Source organism: Canis lupus, chromosome 11 (assembly GCF_011100685.1).
Source record: "Canis lupus familiaris isolate Mischka breed German Shepherd chromosome 11, alternate assembly UU_Cfam_GSD_1.0, whole genome shotgun sequence".
NCBI classification, from domain to species: Eukaryota; Metazoa; Chordata; class Mammalia; order Carnivora; family Canidae; genus Canis; species Canis lupus.
The window spans coordinates 36,683,962-36,708,964 of NC_049232.1; the positions used below are offsets into that span (position 1 = coordinate 36,683,962).

General features: G+C 37.5%; 1 protein-coding gene across 21 annotated transcripts in view; it reads right to left on the reverse strand.

Annotated features, from left to right (window-relative positions):
- The window catches only part of BNC2 (basonuclin 2), a 444,904-nt gene that overhangs the window by 123,345 nt on the left and 296,556 nt on the right, over positions 1-25,003 (reverse strand). For all 21 annotated transcript variants that reach the window (XM_038552459.1, XM_038552458.1, XM_038552453.1 and 18 more), the window contains one exon: positions 8,873-9,108. In XM_038552459.1, the coding sequence (XP_038408387.1) occupies positions 8,873-9,108 (236 nt within the window). The remainder of the gene's footprint in view (positions 1-8,872; positions 9,109-25,003) is intronic.

Below are 25,003 nucleotides of genomic sequence, written 5' to 3' on the forward strand. Positions count from 1 at the left end.
AAACCCTCTCTCCGTGTCCCACAGATACAAAATAAATTCTACCAGTTACTGCATTCCATCCTGGAATTTGGTGAGCTATCTATTTCTACTTTGCATGGGTAAAGGGAGGAATATTTTTACTTTAACTCTGAACACAAAACATCAAGCTACGTCCTTGGATATAGGTGTTTATTTTCATTTCTGTTCAAATAGAGCTTTGGCAAGGGATTCAAAATCTCTGTATTCCAATTCCAGCTTTGACCCTGCCTGAGGCCTTCAGCCATGATACCTTTAAAACCAGGGATAACAGTCTCTGAAACTATCTCTCTAATAGGGAGGCTAAAAGAATTGCTGGGATAATGTCTGTAGAGTGGTCCAAGCACTCTAGAAAACAGATAGTATAAATATAGAACATTGCTCTGAACCATCTACCTTTTGTATATCTCTGCCAAAGACAGGGGTATCTTAATCATTCATACCTGTGGTCTTTCTCTTCTGAAAAAGATTCACATAATGCATAGACACCTTACGTTATGGTGGTGATAACCCAATCTTTAGTTGGAGTCAATCCCACCTCTGGGTCAATACTATGTTCAATACTATGAATGTACATTTTATATATCTGCACATTTTTACAATTTTGATCATACAACCTGCATGATTTGTTTATGGCTGCTTTGTCCTGTACTGTGAAGGCTTCCTGAGTGATCTCTTATGTACTCAGCATATAGTAATTAATCAGTAAAATTTGCTATTTGAAAGACTACCTAAAAAAAAATTAAACCTAGAACCACTCTTCTTTCTGCTCCAGAAATTTTGTAAAAATCTGTGAGGTCAGGTAATACCCAGAAATAAGGTTGTCTATTTTAAATAAGTTTTACTTTATTCAGTGGGGTGAAAGCCCAGATACTCTAATCATTTTCATAAATTCATTAAGTAGTCCTTCATTCTGTGCCTGGTGCTTAGAGGAATATTGGAAGAGCTAATGAAGTAGAGAAATGCAAGGGTAATAAAATGGTTGTCATTTTTGGAATAAGTCATTACTTCAAAACTTAAATAAAGAAAAAGCACTATGCATATTCACACATTCAAAATGTAGTACCAGTTAATATTAATAAGAGTGTTGTGGGCTAGTTACTGCACGAAGTACTTTATAATTATCATTTTATTTAACTTTATAAATGAAGAAACTTAGGTTCAAATATATTTTTTTAAGATTTTATTTATTTATTAGAAAGAGAGAGAGCACGAGCAGAGAGAACTACAGAGGGAGAGGGAGAAGCAGGCTCTCCATGGAGGACTCTGGGATCATGACCTGAGCTAAAGGCAGTCACTTAATCTACTGTGCCACTCAGGCGTCCCAGGTTCAAATATGTTAAATGACCTATCTTAGGTAACAGAACTATCAGAAGTTGAAACCAGGATTCATACCCAAGTCTGTCCCACACTAAGGTCCTAAGCCTTTGTCACTACACTTTCCTGCCTCTCACTTGTAATCAGGTATATACTATGCATGTACATATATGCAGGTTGTGCATGCATGTATGTATGTACATATGTGTGTTTGCCTCATTTACAACGGAATAGTAGCTATTCTTTACTTTAGCCTGTTTGGGAAAGCACTCTAAGAGGCACAGTGAAATACTAAAAAAAAATAAAAAATAAATAAAAAAATCCTGGATTTAGGGCTGCTATATACACAAAGGCCTAAAATGGCCACATTGGCAAGAGTCTATGTCATCATCTTTTTCATTATTATGTTAATCGTTAACATTTACTGGATACTTAGCAAGTGGCACTACTAAATGCTTTATATGCATCATCTTATTTTATCTTCACAATAAACAGATGAGTTACTATTAGTATCTGTACTTTCTAGGTGAGGGAACCAAGGCTTAGGTAAAGACACGGGCCTATTTTCACACATTTAGTAAGAACTGGAGCTGCGATCCAAACCTGTGAGCCTGCTTTAACACCCTACTCTGCTGCCCTACGCTTTCCTTGTCTAACTGTACAAAAAGAAGGTAGAATTACAGCTACTCTACCACACCTGAGTGGGGCACTGATCTGTGCTCATCCTCCATGGTACAAAGGTACGTGTCTTAGCTTCCCCAGTCACTTGGCTCCATTTAGATGGAAGCTCTGATCAGTGAGGTAGAAGAAATGACCTACTCTGCTTTCAGATTTGGTCCATGAAAACCTCCACACAGAATCTCCATCGCCTTTCAGCGCTCCCACCTGGACGAGGAGCCTGTGGGCCCAGAGAACAGCAGAGGCATAAAATGGCAGAGGCCCTAAGTTGCCAGAGACATCTGAGGAGATCAAATCACCTCCAGGAAAAAAACGTTCTCCAACCAGGAATGCTGACTGGTCTTGGTGAGAGAGAGAGAAATAAACTCCAGCTGTCATAGGCCACTAATATTTCAGGGTTTACTTACTAAATCAGCATTTATCTTTTTAACTAAAGCTTAAAATGTATTTATCGTTTTCTAAGCATTTGATATCTGCAGAAAAAGAGGTCTGACACCTGATATTTCCCTGCTGTAACTGATCAGAGTCAGGTTCATGCACAGATATAAGTGAAAAAAACTCGAGCGGGAATTTATAACATGTTTTCATCTACATTATTTCACCTTTTTTTCCCATTCAAGAGCAAGAGAGGTGTAAGGGGTTATCTCAGTTTTAAAGCTGAAGAAACTGTGAGGGCGCCTGGGGGGCTCAGTTGGTTGACTGTCTGACTCTTGGTTTTGGCTCAGGGTGTAATCTCAGGGTTGTGAGATTGAGCCTTGTGTCAAGCTCTGTGCTGGATATGGAGCCTGCTTAAGATTCTCTCTCCCTCTATCCCTCCATTCCTCTATATCCCCTCAACCCCCCCCAAAAAATGAGAAGGAGGAAGAGAAAGAAGAAACTGTGGCTGAGAATGGCCAATTTTCCACACTCATATATATAAGTAATGGCAGTCCTGGAACTTTAGCCCAATACTCTTACTCAATGTCCAGTGCCCTCTTGCCATCCAACTTGATATCCTTTTATGGAGGAAAGAGCTATTTCAACTCTGTTCTGCACATGATATAGTTGAAATCTTATTGATTAGGTTTTTTTTACACTTACAAAAGGTATATATTTCTGAAAAGGTAAATCAAAGAGCAGAATTTACAATGAAGCATTAATGATAAATACCAGAACGAGAGAAATATTTGGGTCATGGCAATGAGAGAGGAAGGTAATCTAAAACAGGGTGGAAGATCAGGAAATAACCCAAAAAAAGGATAGAAAAGAGGGACTAATTTCATTAAGGTCAGGTGGATAAGATCTGTCACTGAATGCAAGAAACATTTTAACTACCTCTCAGTTGAAGAGTCCCAGGCCTTCTCTGTTCCCTAAACCATGCTGCTCTGATCTACAAAACTCTCACATATTACATTCTGGAAAGATAGCTTGGTTGTCTTAAAACAACAGCAACAAAAACATATACTCCATATAAAATCAAAGACCTGAGTTCAAATCAGATTTCAAAATTTTCTCCTTCTTATTTTTTGGAAGCACTATTACGTGTCAGGCTGGGTACTAGGAGTTGGGTTACAGTGATGAACAAGAAGTAATTGGTTCTTATCCTCAGGAAGCTTACAGTGCATCAACTGTGCCAATTAGTAGTGTCTGTGATCATGGGAAAGTCACTCAAGCTTTTTGAATTTCAACTACTCCAAATGTTAATTCATTGGCAGTAACAGTATAAGGGGATTCAAAGAGCTAACATATGTGAACTTGCCCCAAAAGGGCTGTTTAAATACAAGTGTTTGCTGAATATCGACGTTTTCTACCACATGGATACCACAAAACACTTATTCTACATAGACCACTAGCTAGGGGGTGTGGGAGCCTTGTTTCTCTTCCTACTGCCCTCAGGAGCCCATCTGTTGTTACGGCGTTTAGTACCTAGGAAACCTGAGGAAAGAGTAAAGGCCCTTGGACTAATTGGCTACTGCACATTCCAGGAGTTCCACTGCGAAACATCAAGCTATACCAAGCGAAGCAGGTTTCCTTACCCATTCATTTAACAAATATTTATTGAGTGCCCTCCCTTTGTGGTGTTCCCAAATGAGAAAGCCAAGAAGAAAACCATTTTAACAGTTGACTTAATTGATTGATTTTAAATTGGATTGGAGCTTGAGGGAAACAGTCCTGAGGTAGAGCCACACAAGAAAAGACTTATACTGGTTAACTTGGACAGAAAAGGCCTCTGTGGAAAAGTGGGACTTTGGCTGACACCTATGTGTAGAGGTGGAGCCCATGTGTAGAGAGGAGCAAGAGAGTCCAGGCATAGGAATCCAAATATGTTAATGCCCCAAGTTGAGGAAGAGTTCTGATAAGTTTGATGGGAAAAGGCTATGAAGTGGAAAGTGTTTGATGATTCTACTTCCCTACTCTCACAAACCACTTATTCCAGAACTTCTCAGAGCCTTCATGCTAAAGTGTACCTTGAGGCTCTACCAGAAGGATCCTGAGTGTAGCTCCTCTCAAATCTAAAGTCAGACTTCTAGAAGATCAGTGCCCCCAGAATACTCTGGGAAATATTCTCCTAAAGTATTGATGGTTCTATTAATTCTGATTGTTTCAAGACACAGGTGATTTGAAATGTGCATCACTGCTTACCCTCTCACAAGGCTGCTGACACCTTAGCTAATTATTCAGGGTGTCTGATATGGTTCTCTGAATTCTGGCAGGACTCATTTGCAAAGCAAGAGATTTCCACAGATGGGCTGGTGTATGAGCCCAGGCAAGTCAGATACAGATTCAAACTGAAAAATGACTGTGAAAACCTGATTTTAAATGTTTAAATTCAACAATAATAATCACCTATATTCTTATATCCTAAGTCAAAGACAGGGGAAATGGGGCTCCCTGTGTGGCTCAGTGGTTTAGCACCTGCCTTTGGCCCAGGGCGTGATCGTGGAGTCCCAGGATCAAGTCCCGCATTGGGCTCCCTGCATGGAGCCTGCTTCTCCCTCTACCTGTGTCTCTGCTTCTCTTTCTATCTGTGACCCTCATGAATAAATAAATAAAATCTTAAAAAAAAAGACAGCAAAAAAGAGGAAAAAACAGAACACTGCTTTTATTTATTGTCAATAAATGTACCATGGGATAGAGACGCGAGAAAAAAATAACTCTTTGGTAGCAGGAAAAACATCCCATGTTCCTTTATATTTTAGCATTTAATTGCCTATTTCCTTTTTCTGCTGTTTTATGGAGTGTCTAAAATTTACCTCAGTTCTTCTGTACTTTATGAATGACCACTCTAATTGCTACACAGGAGAATACTGGGTTTTCTACCTTTAAGATGTTACCTGGATTCAGGTGACTAGGTGACAGGCACTGAGGGGGGCACTTGGCAAGATGAGCACAGGGTGTTACGTTATATGTTGGCAAATTGAACTCATACACACACACACACACACACACACACACACACACACACATATGTAAAGATGTTACCTGGATTCTTAAATCATTGTGCTCCAAGTTATGCTATACATTTTACACCTAGCAGCTTCACTTATGAATTACATGGATAATTACATAAGTGAGAAGTAATTTTTATCAAAACAGCAACAGGATTTTTGAAAGATATTGCTAGCCTTTTAAGTGAATCTGTGGCATTACTATTACCTCCCTTTTCCTTTTAATAACCTCTTCATACATATCACTTGTAAGTGATAGTTTTGAACAGCCCACTCCTCTTATCCCCTGAATTCAATAATTCAAAATCAAAGCAGACACCTGCTATTCTTCCACATTCAAAACTATCTCCGAAACCAGCAGTAGCTGTGGAGACATAAGGGATATAGGTTTAGGCCCACAGAGAGTTGAATTAATATCCTGGCTTCACCAGTTCAACTTCCCGTACATCTTCATTTGCCCAGTAACACAATCTATAGCCAACTGCTAACCAAGTCAATATGTGGTAAGTCTAACAGCCACCCTAACTTGCCTTGATAATTACTCTCCTTTAACTGACATAATATTCAATATACTGTTGTTGAGAGCAATAATGCTAAAATTGATGCCTTGAGGGCTACAACACAATTGAGTTTTAGCCAGATAAAATGACTTGTACACTAACAGTGCATTATAGGGTTCCTCAACCTTTGGACACACAGTTTATAGCCTCTGTGCATGAAAATGTTACATATCATTATATTCAAAGTCATTTGTGTATACCTTATCATTACTATATATAATTTAAAAAATACTGGCCAATAGCCAAATCACATTGCTTTAGATGAAAAGGGTTTACTTTATAGCCTATCTCTTGTTTCTCAAGTTTTTTTTTTTAAACAAAATGAGCATTTTCTTACTAGTTTTGTATCTTTCTACTTCTTGCTTCTTCCCTAAACCAAACTGTTTTCACAAGGAAGAAGTAGAGAATAGATGTTAACAAAAAGCATCATTTAAGTAAAATCTATATTACATCAGTCCTATCAATAAAACAAGACAGAAACTAAACCTAGTGTTCTTCTAATGCAAAAATCATCCATGATTTTCTCAAAATGTCAATTCTAGACTCTGAATGGAGAAACAGATTATATTAAGACATTTTCAAAATGTATACTAAATTAATAAAAATTAATTATGACTTAAGTATCACAATAGATGTCAGAATTCTTCATAGGCAATAACTTAACCCTAAAATCAGAGACTTTATAAATTTCAGTTCGTGGTTTTGCAGAATTTTCCTCACAGACTTAATTTCTCTTGCAATTTTGTATTGTTAAAAAGAAATAGAGAATACATTTCAATGTACATTTTCTATGCCTGACTTAGAAATAGGCTGAAACAGAGAAAAATTAACACTTTAATAACAATATCAAGTAAAACAAAGAACAGGTATTGATTGGTCAAGGCAAAACATCAGGACCATATCACAGAACCACCAGCAGGTTCTATATTTCCTGCCATAAAAAGGCTATAGTGAGGTGGGTTGTTAGGAAGGCAGATAATCAGTCATGCACCTCCTATCTGTTTGGACAGGAAGATACCATGCATATGCTCCAGAGATCTTAGGCAAAAATACACATGTAGAACTGAAATACAGCATTAATGACAGACTAAGCATCAGAGTGGAGGCAGTAAAGGTGGTACTAGATTGGGGCATATTATCTTAGGTTTTGAATAAAGAAAAGAGTGCTTAGCCACGCTTACAGTTCTGTTCAAAAATGTGCAAAGAGCTTTGCTCCTTTCTGTAGAATAAGAGCTATCCCAAATGGATATTAATCTTTATGCTGTGGAAACGAATGCAGAAACATGTGGCACCATATCTATCTCTAGGCCAGTGTGAGCAGGTATTGTGAAATTGGTTCTGTGCTTTATTTTTCCTGGCCCCTTCCTCCTGGACCTCATGCCCTTTCAGGTCCCCTGACCACCCAGGACTTAACTTTCCACTCACCCCACTGAAATACCCCCATCCTGAGGCAAATGAGATAATGCTTGTGAAAGTCTTCTATAAACTAAAAACGTAATATATAATTATTCCTATTATCATCATCATCTTGTCTTCTGAGGGCCAAACTCTCTGTGCCTTCCAACTTGACACCTCACTAAACTAAGCAATGATTCAATGCTAACCAAAGCAGTCACGGGAGCAGACGGGTTATTCCACCCTCTCTCTGTCTCTCTCTACTTCCTGTCATCACACCTCTCTGCTCTCCTGCCCTGGCTAACACCTGGAGGTACCACATAGGAGAATGACAGGAATGTGTGTGCTTTAATGCCTGGTTAAAGCAAGAGGGAGATGTGAGGCCCCTCACTCATTACATACCAAGCTGGCAGCCAAGGCCTTGCACACAACACTGGGTGATTCAGGGAATAAACAAGGCTGGCAGAGTAAAAAAAAATTTTTTTTTTGAAGGGGGGCAATTCTCCTGGTATTATCCCATAAAAAATTTCAAAAATCACTTCAGAGTCTACCTTCTCCAACTGTGATCTCCTTTGGCAGGAGGGAGTACTTCTTCATCGTCCAGTGTAGTCTTTTTGGATCCTGGGGTCTCCCAACATGCTGTTTTCAACATTTACCCTTCAAGGGTCGTAGGAAGACAGATGGCCATAAAAACATTTCAGAGGCAAAGTACACAATGCAAAGCAACTCATGACATGCTGCAAAAAATGATGAAAAAATGCAAGGAGGTTGGGGTGGGGGTGGGAAGTGGAGGTTGCAGGCCTCCAGAAGTCCTAGGACTCTTACCAGATTGCAAGTGCCACTAATACAAAGAAGGGGCTCAAGTTGGAGGAACAGTTGTTGTGAAAGCCAAATCTATAACCATGTCTGTGTGTTCTAGAATGGGTTTTACTGGTTATAAAAGCAGAGAGTTTGCAGAGGTTACAGTTCTTCTTTTGATTTAGAGGAAGCAGCAATAAATAGGGTACACAGACAACCAAAAAAAAAAAAAAACCACCACAAAACAATGAACCTACAAATTCGGTGTAAGCAAAAGCCCTACTAAATGCAGATGAAATGTACTCTCAAATTTTCACAAACACATCACCCACCTCAAAGAGCCCTCCCTTTTAGGGAGCTATAATCAGACTTGGTGGAGAAGCAGGAAGCCCAGGTTGTAGGGGGAGAGAGCTAAATTAAAAAGATGCAAACAAAGCAACACAAGGCAATGGGCCACATTCTTTTTTCTGACCTTACACCACTGAGCCCCAATGCCAGCCTGCTGGGACAGAGTTCCTTGTTCCCAGTTCCCTGACAAGCAAGCCAAAAGGACTGCTTTAATTGGAAGAGGGTGGGCATGCCCAGGCCCATGAGGGGCAGGAAAGAGGCCAGGTTTACAAGGGTTCTTCCTCAACCCCAACTAGAGCTGGCCAGATACCAGTTTCGACATCCTCCCCCTACCTGAAGGATGTACCCCCGGACGTAGTCCCGCAGAGTCCAGCCCAGACCATGCAGGATGTGTAGCACCTCCTCTTGCTTCAGGACACTGAAGAGACGGTCTAGCAGGATCTTTAGCCGCACAGGCACCGCTTGTGTCCCATAGAGCATCAGGCTGCTGATGTCGAACACCACATTGGACTGCACGATCTCCACCTGGGTGGGGTGGTATAGGTGCTGGGTGCTGAGTTTATCCAAGGCTGTGGTGGTCCCACCAAAGTTCCGGAGGTGGGCAGGAATAGAAAGAGGGAAGGGACGGAGACAAAGAAAGTAGAAACAAGTCACTGGAAGTTATCAGGGCTCCATTTCTACAGACGGATCATAACCACAGATGTTTAAGCAAACTTTTGCAATTTAAATAGTTCTCTTCCCACCTCCTCCCTGTTTCACCTTTTTTTTTTTTTAATTTGGTGTAGTTTAACAGCCGCAGACAACAGCAAATACAAAACATATCTGACTTTCAGAAAGAGAGCCATTGAGGTTTCTAAAGGACTGTGACTGGCTCTAAAAACCGGACTAATTAATTTGCTAATTGAACTGTGGCTTGGGGCACCTGGGTGGCTTAGTAATTGAGCCTTTAGCTCATGATTCCAGGGTCCTGGGATGGAGTCCTACATCAGGCTCCCCACCTCTGCCTATCTCTTTGTGTCTCTCATGAATAAATAAATAAAATCCTAAAAAAACAAAAAACAAAAAAAAACCTACGGCTTATCCAAGTTGTCACGGTGTTCCCCATGCCTCCACCAGAGACAGAGAATTCTTGACTCCTGCCATAAGAGCAGGCTCAACCGAGATCAGTTTTCTGAATAAGACTCACCTCTTAAAATACTTGAATGGTTTAAAAAGAAAGTAGAGCATGCTCTTTACAGGATAAAAGACCTAATTTGAGAGAATAAGGACTAGTAATGTAACTCAAGTTAAATTAGTGAGCAGGGATAACCCCAAGAATTGCTCTTCCAACTCTCCCTCTTGCTATTTACCTGTTAGACAGTTTAATGCTCACTGGCATGTTCAAGAAAAAGGAATTCACATTGTAACTTGGTCACTTTTTATTAACAGCTCTGACAAGGGTTTAGTATCAAATGAAAATAGGAAAAACATGACAAAAATCAAAATTGAAGAATTTCTATGTATTTCAGGGGTGTTCTCTTAGTACAAAAAAACTAAGGATGGTCACATCCCCAGAGTAAATATTGTAGGCCTTTATCTCCTCATATCTAAAAAAGTAACATCTAGATCTAAAAGCTAAGATAAGGTCATACATTCTAGCCCCCATCCTTATCTGAGCTCCTGGGAACCCTACTGCAGATAATGTAATTACATTTTTCCTCAGTTTCTCTACAGTGAACAATTAAGATAACATTGTCTCATCTACAAGGCTCAAAGAGATGCTGCAAAGATTAATGAGATAATGAGTGAGAGGTGCTTTGAACTCCTTAAGAGAGCACAAAAGCCTTAGATCAACTGTCAGAATTATACACAGATGACCTTCCAGAGATTAAAAAAGATAAACATGCGAGCTTGAAAGATGGTCATCTAATCTCATAAGTCAGGCAAATGGATATCAGACAACAACCAGGCTCAAATCGTAACTATACCTGAGAGTGCTTAAGTTTTCTGTGTAGTTCTAAACCACTGTCTGGCCTTTCTCAACCACTCTTCCCAGCACCTTATCCCTTCACAGTATAGGCTACTGTACATGTGCACTCTGAGCAACTCCTGTTTTAATATGCCCGTATTTCTGCATATTAATGCAGGTACTTAAAAGTACATGCACACACACACTTTTTATTACTACTTCAAATGTATTTTTTCAGGGTTCCTCCTCCACTCTCGTTTCCTCCTGACTTGTGGTCACCAGAGAGTTCATGTACTCTTGATAAATTGCTTTCTTACATCCACAGTGTAAAGGCCCTTATCATTTACCCGCTGGCTTCATTCAACACATTTACTCCCAGGAATACTTTGTCAAAGAGTTCGGGTTTCCTCATACTTCATTTCTTGCAGCTGATTTGTCTGATCTTTCCTATTCTAGTGGTTAAGTCAACTTTGAATAAATAGCTTTAAAAATTAATTTAACGTTTGGGAAAGATAAGGGATTCACAAGCCTAGGGATTGAAGTCTTCTCTCACTCCACAGGGCATTTAGACTGCGAAAATGCAGGAATGAGGTATTATTATCCCTGTTCTTCTTCAAGTAGAGCTTTACTACTCAGTCTCCTGATGAGTAAGCTGCTCTGCTTACAGAATCCTGTGACCAGGTCAGGGGAATCTGTTCCTCTCCCCGTTTCCCTTCATCAACCCTTCTGGCCTGCATCAAACACTTCTTCACTAAATACACTGCTATGACCACAACAAATAGGAAACCAAGAGGATTCAGTAGAGGGGAAATAAGATCACACTGAATCTTGATTTCTGTCCTTTTGTTTGGTACCTACAGCCATGCATTAAGTACATGCAGGTATGTGTACCTATGTATTCAAGGGCTGGATGGAAGGTTATCACACCTCTCCCTCTCACTCTCCAAAAAGGGCTGGAGGTTTAAAAAGATGAAGAAGACTAAACTGTCAAGGGGCCAGAAAAAAGAGAAGTTGTTCAGAGAACTGAAAGCACCCAAGTGGAAAGGTAAAGCAAAAACATTTCCCTAGAAATGCTTTAGAGAACAATCAGAGAATGAGAATAATAAGGACATTACCTAATTCTTCCTCCTAAATATGCCATATGTCAAAAAAGGAGAAATACTTTTATAAGCCACGTAAATATATGGTAGAAATCAACAACTTTTTCTATAAAATGCCAGACAGTAAATATTTTAGGTTTGTGGGTCATATGTTCTGTTTCACAAGTGCTCACCTCTGCTGTTATAGAGGGAGTGCAGATAAGACTTAAACCAACAGGCGTGTCAGTGTTTCAATAAAACTTTATTTACATAAACCAGCACTTGGCCACATTTATACTCTGATATAGAAGATGAAAGGGTGGGTCAGATATTTAAAGAAAGTCAATAGCAGATAAGGGAAACAAACCTCAGACTGTCATTTAAGCAGCAATTACCTAGGAGATGAACCATAAAGGACTGAAAAACTGCCCACCTTGCAGATGTAAATTACAAATTTCAGCATATACATATCATCAAAGATTATGATCTGTCAAATTTCTTGAATGTATCAAATTTTCCTGCTTTACAACTGCTGGCTCACACTGAGTCACCAAGTTGTGGACAACTTTTGAGGATGTCTTCCAGGTGGGCAAAGAGTAAGTGACAACTTTTTAAGTGTCATAATAACAGTAAATGGAGTCTGCCTCAGGGACTCAAGTCTGAGTCATAGTGGGGTTAGGAACATGAATTGGACCAATGGGGATGAATAAAAGGCAGGGCAAGAATTTGTTCAGCAGAATGGAGTGAGAAAAGAGGGTCACCTACCTTTATACTTTATGGGCCTAACCATCTTAAATTGTCCTATACCAATGGTTTTCCCCAAATTCCATTTTCAAATGAAATCTTAACAAAAATTGGGTATAATAAAAGTAAAGCTATTCTTGGTGAAGTTGGGAGTACATGAGGATTAGAGAACTTCCAATACTTTGTCATTCTTTTCTTCCATTCAACTTGTTTAAGCTAGGACCTCTACAGTTGCTGGAAGCAAAGTGTAAAAAAAAGTGCTTTTCTATAAAATAAGATGATGACAACTGTTTTGCCTGCTTTGCATCTACCCCCCTTCATTCTGATACCAGAAACTGGATTTCCCTTTGGGGAAATAATTCTTCCCCTACACTATCAATTATTTCATAGACCAGAATGTTATGTTCCTTAAGCTAGGCCTTGAAACCAGGATATCCCAAGCCCCTGGTACAGCAAATGGTTCAAGAATGGGCAAGCGACCTAAGTCTAAAAATGAGATTGAGTCTAGGATTTTAGTTAGAACTAGTAGGAAGTCTTCTCTTTCCTAGAAATTTGCAGCTAATATATATGAATGAGAATCACATGGAAGACAGGCTGCTGGATGGCCTGAGAAAGACCAAGTACTGATAATAACTGTTTGATCAGAAGATATGGATATGGTAAAGTGGAGGCTGGTATTATCCTTGGAATTTTCAGTTACATGAGCCAAAAAAAAAAAAAAATCTCCTTACTCTCCCTTTTTATGTCTGCTTGAAGTAGAATTCCATAATTTGTATCTAAAAGAGGCTTAAGCCAATCACTTTTAGGGGTACTTTTCCAGCTGGATACCATGTAATTTCAAAGTAGCTATCAGTGGTTCAACTGAAGGTATTTCAGTTCCAGGCCAAATACTATTCACAATTTCTCCAAGGACTAGAAATAGAGTATCCTTAACAATTTCATATCTTATACAAATTTACAAAGGGTCATGGATACCATCAGCATTATTAAATAAAAATAATTGTGTGTTTGGGAATGGACAAAGAAAATGACCATGTAAGTACTAACTAAAAGGCATCATTCTAGGGGGTTATAATGATTTCCTTTAATCCTTTAAAATTTTTTTAAAAACCACACAGTATTACTATTATTGCCTATTCAGAGATCACAGGCTCAATGAAGTTAAGTAACTGGTCTAAGGTCACTTGGTTATTTCTCCCAAGAAAATTCTGTTTCCACTACATGTTCAGATAAACAGTCAGTATGTCTGGAAACTTGCAAGTCTTCATCATGTTGGAAGTCCCTAACTCCCAGCAAACTGGGCTTCTTGCCCATCACTCTGCTGAAGCAAGCATTTCAAAGGTCACCAACACCTGCCTTACTATGAAATCCAATAGCTTTTATCCTTCATTATTCTCCATGATCTCTTCACAGCAGCTGACCTTATTGATCGCCACTCCTCCTACAATGCTCTTCTCCTTCATTCATGCATACATTCATTTATTCACCAGCACTTAATAACTTATCACCAAGGTAGGGGCTGCATGCAGATGCAAAAGTAATTTACGTTGTGGCCTCCACCCTCAAAGGAGACAGATGCCATCAATATAAATACTATAAAAGAGATTTGATAAAGTACTATAGGACACAGAAGAGAGGGCAACTCTGCAGAAAGGCACAGTCTTGTAAGATAACTGAGAATTCAGCAAGTGAGAAAGGAGAGCGATCTAGGTAGATGGAACTAAGGCAGGCATTCTTAAACATTATGTGCATTGGAATCACCTGAAGGGTTACACTAGACCAACTAACACTAGACCATCATCCCCAGAGTTTCTGACTGGGTCTGTGGTGGGGACAAAGGATTTGCATTTTGAGTTAAGTCTCCACAAGATGTTGATGCTGCTGGCCAGGGACCACACTTTGAGAAACACTGAACTAATGGGATACGTGTAGGAGAATAGACTATCCACAGAATCTTTAACACTTGAGGCCAAATAGTTAGGGATATATACAAAAGAGTCAGATGGGCAAGGCGTAAGAAGCCTTAATACTGAAGGCCAAAAGCTATGGAAGACTTCTATTTCCTGTTAATAGGATATAGAAAACATTAAACATTTTATAAGATAAAAATGATGTATAATGTTAGATATAAAATTTTGACAAGGGTCTACAAGTTGAATTAAAACAATGGTTGTCAGCTTGAGGGACATGGCAAGCATTCAGCAGTAAAAGCCACTGCATAAACCTCAGCCACAGAGCCACAACCCCCTAATGAACAGTCGAGAGAGAGATGATCATGGTTAGTTTTGAAAACTGAGCATGGATGACTTTGATGTATACCACTATACATGCCACACTAAAAATCACTGACATCTGGGTGAAGGTTTGGCTTAGTGTTGAGTGTACAGAGTAGAACATGTCTGTAATACTCCACTGGGACATGCCTTCACTCCGTGGACTTCCACGATGATGTGCCTATATATGAAGGACGCGAAGGCCTTCCAAAAGGTGTGCAGACATTGGGATTCCATTTCCAGATCCTATAATCCTCAACTTACTTTTTCCTAAAATTGATCCACCTGAGTGAGAAAAGGCCTGCATGCACATGCAGATTAGCCATTTCCATTTCTCCATTAAAAATCATATCCCTCCTTTATTACAGAATAATGGTGACTTACACAGTGCACTGGCCAAGGGTGGAAGACTCTCCTGGATGCCAAAATAAATGAGGTTTTGTGGAAGCCTCTTAATAATAAAAGTACCAAGAACCTCAGAAGGGACATTTTTTTTTCCTGACTATACCTATTTGGGTAAAGGGTAACTAGAGCCTAATATTTGGGCCTATGTTAGAATATTCAGAATTCAGATAGAATGTAAAATGGAAGAAGAGGAATGCATTCACCTCTAGCATTCCTACCTATTTTAACAATGAATCACTCTTTAGAAAGTATCCTATGAGAACAAAGCACAAGTGTCCAATAGTGAAAATGGCTTTTGCCTCCTAACATATTCAAAGGAAAGCCATTCTTTTCCTGACACTTATCCCCAGGAGTTGGGATCATTACCTGGAAAGAAAAGCCCCTGAGCCTATGACACATCTACTCTTCTAGATTCAGTTTGAATATTTTCCTATCTACAAACTTTGCAAGACACACTAGATAAAGCATGAATAAAAATTTTACATTTCTTTCAGAAACTATGTTGATCATTTAATAAGGTAATTATAGCCTATTTAAATAATAACAAATATTTATTTCAGTTATGATTAATCATCATTTTCATCTCATTTCTTTTTTTTTTTTTTTTTTGAAAGGGTGTGGGTAGGAGCAGAGGGGAAGGGAGAGAAAATCTTAAACAGGCTCCACACTTAGTGGAGCTTCCACTAAGTGTGGAGCCTGACACAATGCTTGATGTCAGGAATCTGAGATAATGACCTGAGCCAAAATCAAAAGTCAGATGCTTAACCAACTGAGCCACCCAGGTACCTGCCCCTCATCTTATTTCTTATAAAATTTTGAATATTTTCCACATCCTGTTAATAAAAGTGAAATCAGCATAAATTATAATTTAAATCAAAGCACTTAATTTTTAACAGTATATAACTGCTTTCATTAAATATATGAAATCAGTTTGACTAGATCTAACAATATGAATAAATGTTTTTATAAGATAGGACTTTACCAGGATCCCTGGGTGGCTCAGAGGTTTAGCACCTGCCTTCGGCCCAGGGTGTGATCCTGGAGACCCAGAATCAAGTCCCACATCAGGCTCCCTGCATGGAGCCTGCTTCTTCCTCTGCCTGTGTCTCTGCCTCTCTCTCTCTCTCTGTGTCTCTCATGAATAAATAAATAAAATCTTTTTTTTTTTTTTAAAAGATAGGACTCTTACCTAACTTGTTCCTAAAGTCCAACACCGTATTGTGATACACACATGGAGCCACATTAATCAAAGTAAGACCATGACTTTTTTTTCCATGACTTCTAACATACTCTTCATAAAAAAGTTAGGTTTACATTATACTACATCATTACTAATTAAATAATAAGAAATAGCATTTCTATTGTAAAATGAGTAATTTTATTAGCTCCACATTTTATTCTAGACTGTTTTAGTAATCTACCCTATGAAATGGAGCCGACAATACATTGATTTTTAAATAATTTTTCTCATAATGCAAATTAATACATTTATTTGAGTTGAAATGTGAGCTCAATTTTTTCCAATGTAAATTAGATTTGGCAGCATGATTTGACCATGACCACTGGTGGGAAATTTTCATCAATCAGGAAAGCTGAATTTGCAATGATAAAAGTATCTTTTCGTAATAATAAAAGAGCATACTGAAGAAACTATTTGAATAATACAGTGTTTTTGTTATCTCAATCTTTTCTGTGTGTCCTAGAATAAACAATATACCTTTAAATGAAAGACTAACAGCTAAATTTATAAGTGGGCATTTAATACACCTTGTTAATGCCTTTTCCCTAAAATTAAGAAGGTTAATGACTATAACAATATCTGGATTATAAGGTGGGTGATTTTCATTTTTTTCCTTTTAACGAAACTAACTACCTGATCATTGTGTACTTTTTGGCAAACAATCTGAAATGACTTCTGAGAGCCCAATGATGATTAGATTAAGTTCCTTGTCCCATCTATTCATGTGACCAGGTATCTCAGCAGTTATAGCTGCAAAAATGATAAATGATAGGGTCTAACTTTTCTATTTCTTACAATAAATACTATTCATTTACTGATATGAACTAATCTGGGAAGAAAAATATTATAACCCTGTCCATTTTATTGACAGGTGTGTTTCCAACAAAAATCCACCTTGTGTTTAATGAATTATAAAAATGTATAATATTTATATTGCTTTGGATCTTATCATCTTCAAGTTAAACAAGAAAATTTCTATTTATATTATTTTCATGGCAGACATGTGTAAGTTGAACGGATACAAGACTTTCCAGCCAACATGACTACATTTATAGTAATGTTATTTGGGGGCTGTGAACTGGAAACAAGCTAAGGAGATAAAATAAGGACCTAAAATAATGATTTAAAGTTCTCAATGTTTAAAAAAAAAAAAAAAAAAAAAAAGATTGTTGTCCTCCAGATAAAAAACAGAGTTTCCAGGACCAGACTCCCAGGGTTCAAATCTCAGCTCTGTCACTTACTTGCTGCATGACCTTGGCAAATTACTTAGTATATGAAAATGTTAGCATGGCTCTTCATTTTCAAAATTCTTTTTAGTGGCAGGGAAGCCAATAGCTTGAAGACCACTTGCTTAATTCAAGGAGCAAGGAAAGAAAAACAAAGAATCAAGACCAAGCTAAAAAGTGTGAGGAAGAAAATAGATGTTTAGAGTAAAGATGAGGCAGGGTTACAGGAGGACTAAGATTTTCTGGTTTGGGGGATTTGGCAGGGAAATCAATGGAGATGCACATGTCGATATATTTGCATCTACTTCTTTCAGTCTGTAATTTTACATAGTTGAGGTGTACACTGTGTATACAAATTCCTATCTTGTTGGTGCTGTTCTTCCCATTGAACATTATATATAGCAAAACATTCAAAATGATCTCAGGCTACTTACTTAGTACCCATACATTTTTCCACTGCAGTTTCTCCTGGATCAATCTCTCCTCTCTGGCCTAATTTCTACCACTTTAGTACAGGCTTTTAAGACTCCCACAACTCCGTTACTGCAAGTGACTCCTGGTGGTCTGGTCTATCTCTGTTCTCTCTGGCCTAATACAACCTAAATACAATCCACAATTCAGTCTTCTCAAAATACTGCTTAGAATAGGTCTTTTCTCTGATTCAAATTTTGTAATGGTGATCCCAGCAAAACCCTCCCTTCCCCCTTACACAAAGTCCTTAACCTGGGTCAGAAGACTTGGCCAAATCAATTCACTATCTATCCTAATAACTGACACAGACCTCTGTGACCAAAATGAGTTACACATTACCTTTTCAAGCATTCCTAGCACTTTCATATTTGGTCACTAAAAGAATATTCCTAGACCCTATGTTACGTTTTGGAGATTTAGTGAAGAACCAAACAGATACGATTCAAGCCCTCATGAAGTTAATAGACTAGCAAGGAAAACAGACTTTAAAAAAATACACATTAATGCACAGAATTACAAGCTGGGTATGGAATATGAGGACATAATTTAAATGGGTAACAAATTAATTGGCTTTTCCAGACAAAGCCAATTCTGCTACGATGAAAAGAGAGCAGCAAAATAGTATGAGATGATGCTGTAGAGATAAGCAGGGTTCCATCTGCTGAGCTTCATTTAAAAAATTTTTAATTTTCTATGCTGTTCTGTAAGTGCCTTTCCTCTTATTTACCTTTTTAACTACATTTTTCTTCTAGCTTCAATTCAACTTCTATTTTCTTTATCCATGAAGTCTGGAGAGGTCCCCTCATCTAAGAGCAAACTGTCTCAATACTTATGCGTGCCAATCATGTACATCCCAAACATATGTTGCCCATTTATTGGGTCACTCATGTACCTATTTTATCACAAGAGCTTGATGTTAAGCAACGACCATATCTGACACATAATCAACTCAAGGGTGTTCACAGTCTTCATACTGTTGAATGGATAAACAGAGTTAAGTGAACACAGAATAGGAAAATGCCATTAGTGTATTTGCACTGAAAGCCTAAATGTAGGATTCTACTGTGCCACCAAACTCTCGATTTTACCCATATCTCTCTCCTTGGATTTTTATATTCCTCTTTATACTCCCCTAGAAAACAGTGGGGTAGGTAACTGTGGCAATTTAAGGAGTGAGGTGGCGCTGCTAGCTGGTCAGGAATTGACTACACTTTGCATGATCTATTCCCTTTCCTACCACTCCAAGCATTATTTGGGGGCATCCAATGGATTTCTAATAACAATAATATGAAATCTAGCTTGATGACAGGGTGCATAGGCTAGAACATAACACAGACATGATGAAAATCATAGCACAGATCACTAGATTTGTGATCCATGTGCTAGAGCAATGGTTTCATAGCTATAGAAAAGGTATGACTGGTACAGACTTTGGAAGGGGTCGGAGAACAGTCACACAATAAGATTGTAAGAATAGTATCTACAAAGAAAAGGTTATTTTTCTTTTATTAAGAGGTCCAGAGAAAAAAAGAAGCCAACATATAAATTAATCTCTTTTTAGTAAGTGGAATTTTATCTGGAAAAAGAAAAGGATTTAACTGAACAACACAGATACTAGTTAGAAAATTCACACAAGGGCTTCTTGAACTGTGAATTAGGTAACTGAGGGAATGTAATTTACCTGGATTTCTTTAAAATGCCAGAAACAGAAGCTTACACTGGTAATTTTCTAGCTATGAAACAAAGGAGAAATTGAGATCTGGATAATTTTAATAAACACTTTGATAGGATAAGACTCCAAATGACACATAAGTCTGGATGAAGAAAACTCCTTTCTGTTAAAAACAGAAATCACCATAAGGACAACAGCCAGCATTTTTGTGGTTCATTACTGTAAACATGTAATGTAAATGTAAAATAAGAATAAAATGTAATGCAAAATATGCAATAGTGAAATAATGTGAAGTAATATATGCTTCTAATAGTATTGCTAACTAAAAGAACAAAGTAATGTTCTTTATAAAATTCTGTTTTCAAATGTATAAAATAGTGCTGGGGGTGGATGAGGAGTGGTTATAAAAGAACTTGGATCTATCAAATGAAACGTGAATAACTATTTTTTATTTCAATTTTTAATAACAGGAATTACTCCCCAAACCTTCAAATAAATTAAAATAAATGTAAACCTGTAATTCTACAGACTTCACTTCTAATATTTTCTGTGAAGGTCACAGAAATAAGAACATATTCAGATAGTTTTTTTTCTTAATGTAGGAGTATAAAAGTGCTTTTCACTGATCCTAGAAAATTGGCTCTCAGTGATAGTTTATAGTTCTTAGTTTTCCACAACTTTTTTAAACATAACTTTCTTTAAAAGCCAGATTCAAGTGACTTAGGTGGTTTTCATAGGAATATGCTCGAACATTGCAGGCCCTGATGTCCGTCCAGTGGACTCCATCTAATAACAGTTCAGGCACGGCAGTGTGAAGCCTATAGCCATTCAACAAGAAGTGAGAGAAGTGGAGTAACTTTTCAAAGCCACCTACTTTGCAGAGGAAAACAATTAAAAATTTGTATGAAAATGGCCTAAAAGGAAATCTTTTATTTCACTAATTTCCAGACTTGCCTGGGATATTTTTAAATTTTTAAATACTAATTTGAAGCAATTTTATAAGTAAAAAAATTAAAGAAACCTATTCTTTCATCTTGGGAGAAAGCCAAGTGAGCCTTAAATTGGAAAGCTAATTATTTTGAGAACTCCACATCTTTTGCCTCACTCCCCTTAGGATTCTAAATTATAACAGCATCAAGTGGTCAGCTTTTAGTAGTTCTGGGTTCTAGAACACAATTTCAATTTCTAATAGATTAACATTCAACATGTGTCTTTAAGGGATTATTTTATGGAATTCTTTCCATGATTACTTTAAAGTTGTTAGGGATAGGGTTTTATGAGAGCTATTTCTGGGGTCAGATTTTTAAATTTTGATTACTTATAAACAGATTATTGTTCCCTTTCCTACTCCAAATACCCAAATATTCTGAATTTATGAGGGTCAGTAGCTCTTCGTTCTTGCTAATATGACCTATAATTTCAGATTATACCATACTTTATGATATGCACACTACACCCGATATAATGATATGTCATTTCAATGTAGCTAGCCCATGAACTTCTACAGGTTTAATGGGATTTTGCGTATTTAGAATTTCATCATAAAGGGGCCCTTTGGAATCATTATAACATCAATCCTTTCCCATTATAAGACTTTGCTCTCTTACTAGGCAGGAAAGCATCAGGGCACAAGGCAAAGGCTTAGACTACCCATAGATTGTAAGCCAGATCTTAATAAAAGACATAGCACTTGGGGAAAACATTAATAAATGGCAGTGATGACATATTAAGAACTTTTTAGTGAATCAGAGAATCGATCATGAAGGCAGACAATGCCTGTTATTAAAAGAAAGATTCCTTATGACTTGAAGTAATATTTAGATCTGCACATGCTCTTCACTACTTTTGGGGAAAAGAACTATATAATTGGGGGCAAATTAAGTACAAAATAACTCGTGTTCAAGTCACAACTTTCTAACTATAACTGTCAAGGTTGAATTAATTAGGATACTTAATATCAAGGAGAAAGAAGCTTGCTTTAAGAATTTTTTTTTTTTTTTTTTTTAAGGAAAGAAGAAAAGGAATGATATATAGCTGCAAGAATTGATCCCCAAGACTGGTGATAAAAACTGTCAGCTCTTATATTGTGAAGGGTTTATTTTTTTCTTGAACAAATAGTGTTACCCTTTTTATGTAAAACAAAACAAAAACCTACTGAGCCTCCATAAACCCCAATTATATTACAATACCTTATATACCTTATGTGAATTGTTCTTGATTTTTTTTCTTGTCCCTTAATACATAAGGGATAAGTATATGAATACTCTTATGTCCATTATGAATGTGATTCTAATCTGAAGTGAGGAAAGAGGGACAAAGGTAGTTCCAATGAGGCCCCACTGTCCTGTGGATTTTAATCATACCTAGTTGACACTTAGTTTTAAGAGTAAGTGGATATGCACACACAAACACCCACAATTAGTCCAGGGCAGAATTTGAGCTCCACTTGAGACTATATAGTAATATTTCAAACTGATTGGCATTTCCCCCTGTGGCCTTATGCATAATAAAGTCTTCACAACAGATTTTGTAAATCATCAAAGTCTGACTGAGGCACACATAAAAGTAGACTGTCAACGCTTGGCTATTCAGAAACTCACTCTCTTGGTTAGTAGATTAAACAAGTCCTTGGTTTTATTTCTTCTCCTCCTCCTTCCTTACATGGCCCACTTTTGGGGGGCATGTCTTTCTTCATTTATAGCAACTCCATCAGAAGGTGGTTAAAGGGGAAAAAAGAAAATTTAATCTGCAAACTTGATGGTAAATCTAGGAAGAGATTTGGTTATTGAATCTACTTGCTGCAACCAGGTTTGGGGGTTATCATTCCTACTGCTGCTGCTCTAGCCCATCCCTAGTCATCAAAGCTAGCTGAAGGTTGGCTACACAAACCTTGCTTCATTTAATCTACAGATCAATGAATTAAATGGCCACTGACTACAAAACACATCTTGTTTTGAAACTATTGAAATGTGCTACTTGAGGAGGCCATGTAAGTCCTTCTATTAAACAAAAAATGAACTTTTCTGTAAGTGAATAATTATCCTACTCCTAACTTATTAGATTTAAAGACTTAATTTTCTTGAAGTAGATTTCACTAAGGAAACATTGTAAATGCAAGGCATATTTATTTTTGCTAGAACATATGCTTTAAACTCTATCACATGTAGTGAAGAAATATTTCAAAATTGAGTAATACAAAAAGCCAGCATCTGGTAGGAAATACCTGAAAGAAAGGAATGATTATATTCAGTCTTTTTTTAATAAACGTCACCTTTGTGTCACAAGTATTTTTCCTTCTCTCTCCCAGTAAGTCAGCCTGAAATCTCATTCTAAATCTATAATCGATCTCTTTTTTTTTTTTATTCCCCCACTATAATCCCTTAAAACCCTGGGCTATCACACACACTTTTGACACTGATGTGTTTTTTCTTCTGGATTGCTGGATTTGCTTAATGCATATATCAAGTATCAAACTGCTTTGCATCTGTGACTGGAGGGATAAAAGACCCTATATAAAGATCTGCTCATAAAAAAAGGGTTAAGGAGGCAGTCTTAGAAGAAGTCTAAACTAACCAATTGTTAAATGCATGAAAAGAAAATATCAAGGGCTAGAGCAATCCTTGCTGGTTTGCCACTAACATGATCAAGGTATGATTAAGCAGATGGGGAAACTTAAAGTTGCCATCTTATCGTAAAGTTACTAGCGGGCCATTTGACATGTATGAGTTATCAACAAGGCCAAATATCTTTCAGAGTTTGGGCCATTGGTAAAATGAAACTATTTTATATCATCACCTATATTTAATAAGCCCAAACTTTCAGAAAAGAAGTCTCCTGAAACAACATGAACAAAGAAACAGAAGGGAGATTCTGGTTAGCCTTTGAATTCTGATTACCAACTTGATGATAATAATGATCCTAATTTCTAATTAGAAGAAAAGTTCTATTAATTAGTACTAACAGGCACAATCATAAAAATAAATCCAAATTTTAAAATTAGCAATTTTTCCTTTAGTTTTTACTGTATTTAAAAACAGTACTAAAAAACACTTGCCAACTGCATTTAGTCTCTGACTGAGGCACACATATGTGATCTCCTAATTTACAGTTTGCACGTACAGATGTTCACACTTAGTAAAAGGGCTTCTTAATAGCTTTTTTTAATTAAAAGTGTGTTGATAATAGGTGTTTTAAACATATCCAAACAACACAGCTGAACTGACAAATGCCTGTCTTCATGCCTCACCATGCCTCACATTGTGGCAAGATTTTATAAGAGAGAAAAGATGATTCAGTCATATGTATATAGGATAAATGTTACCCCAAAAACCTCCGAATGAAATCTTTCATTAATTTTTCTCTCTATGATCTGTTTCCAAGTAGAAAATGTTAGATTGCTACTAGGTTTATGTAGCCGAAAGCAGAACCACACAGCCGTTGCTTGCTGCCTGCAGTTTTTTTTTTCCTTTGCAAAACTTTGAACCCCATCCAGCTTTGACACACTGCCTCTTCAGTTAATAACTATCAAGTTTCCCCTTGTCTCCTGTCTACTTTTCTTTGAGGCAATTGCGCACTCAGCACCCCGAGATAATAACACACATCTATAAGATAAAAGCAATGGCATTAATGTAATTGTCTGCCTCTCTCTCTTTAGCCTAATCTTTTTTTCCCTTCAGTTTTGACTGCCTGTGTGACACCTGTTTTTGTCTCCTCTGATCCTACGACAGGTTTTCCGCTGACAAGGTTTTTGCCTGACAGAGATTCTGCAGACAAGAACATAATAAAATATGAAGAACTGCTTGTCAGAGTTTCTGCCAATGCTCACGTGAAATAAAGAAAAAAAAAAAAAAGACTCCATTTTTTTTTTTTTTTTTTTTTAAATAAGGGGCCCTGTGATGGTCGCTTTTCGTTTTTGGCCTGTCAGAGAAAAGACCTTCCTGGCCAATTTCTCCAAGCCAAACAGGTGTGTTTTCTTTTATGTTAGAAGTTGATTTGTTTTTTAATTTTTACTGATAGTGGAAAACATGAACAGTCAAAGATGGGAGGGGAGAATTTCTATCCATCAGATTATTGCAGGCAAAGGAGTATTGAAAAACTACTAGATATAAGTGGAAGATATTTCACTCAAAACTGTACCTTCTGAATGAGACTAAAATGCCAACATCTGTTAATGATCAAACAAATTGAACTTCCCTAAAATTTACTTCCTGGCTAGTCGAGCTGCTAAAACCTCCTACCTACCTTTCACTGGTTTTCTTGTCTGAAGACAGAAGAAAACAGCAAAGGCGTGAACACAGAGGCTGGACAAGAGAAATGCAGAAGCAAGACTAAAGGCAAGTGTCTGCAGCTGTGCTTCCCACTTAGAATGGAAGAGGCTGCTGGAAAAGAAATGGTAATTAGGATTCA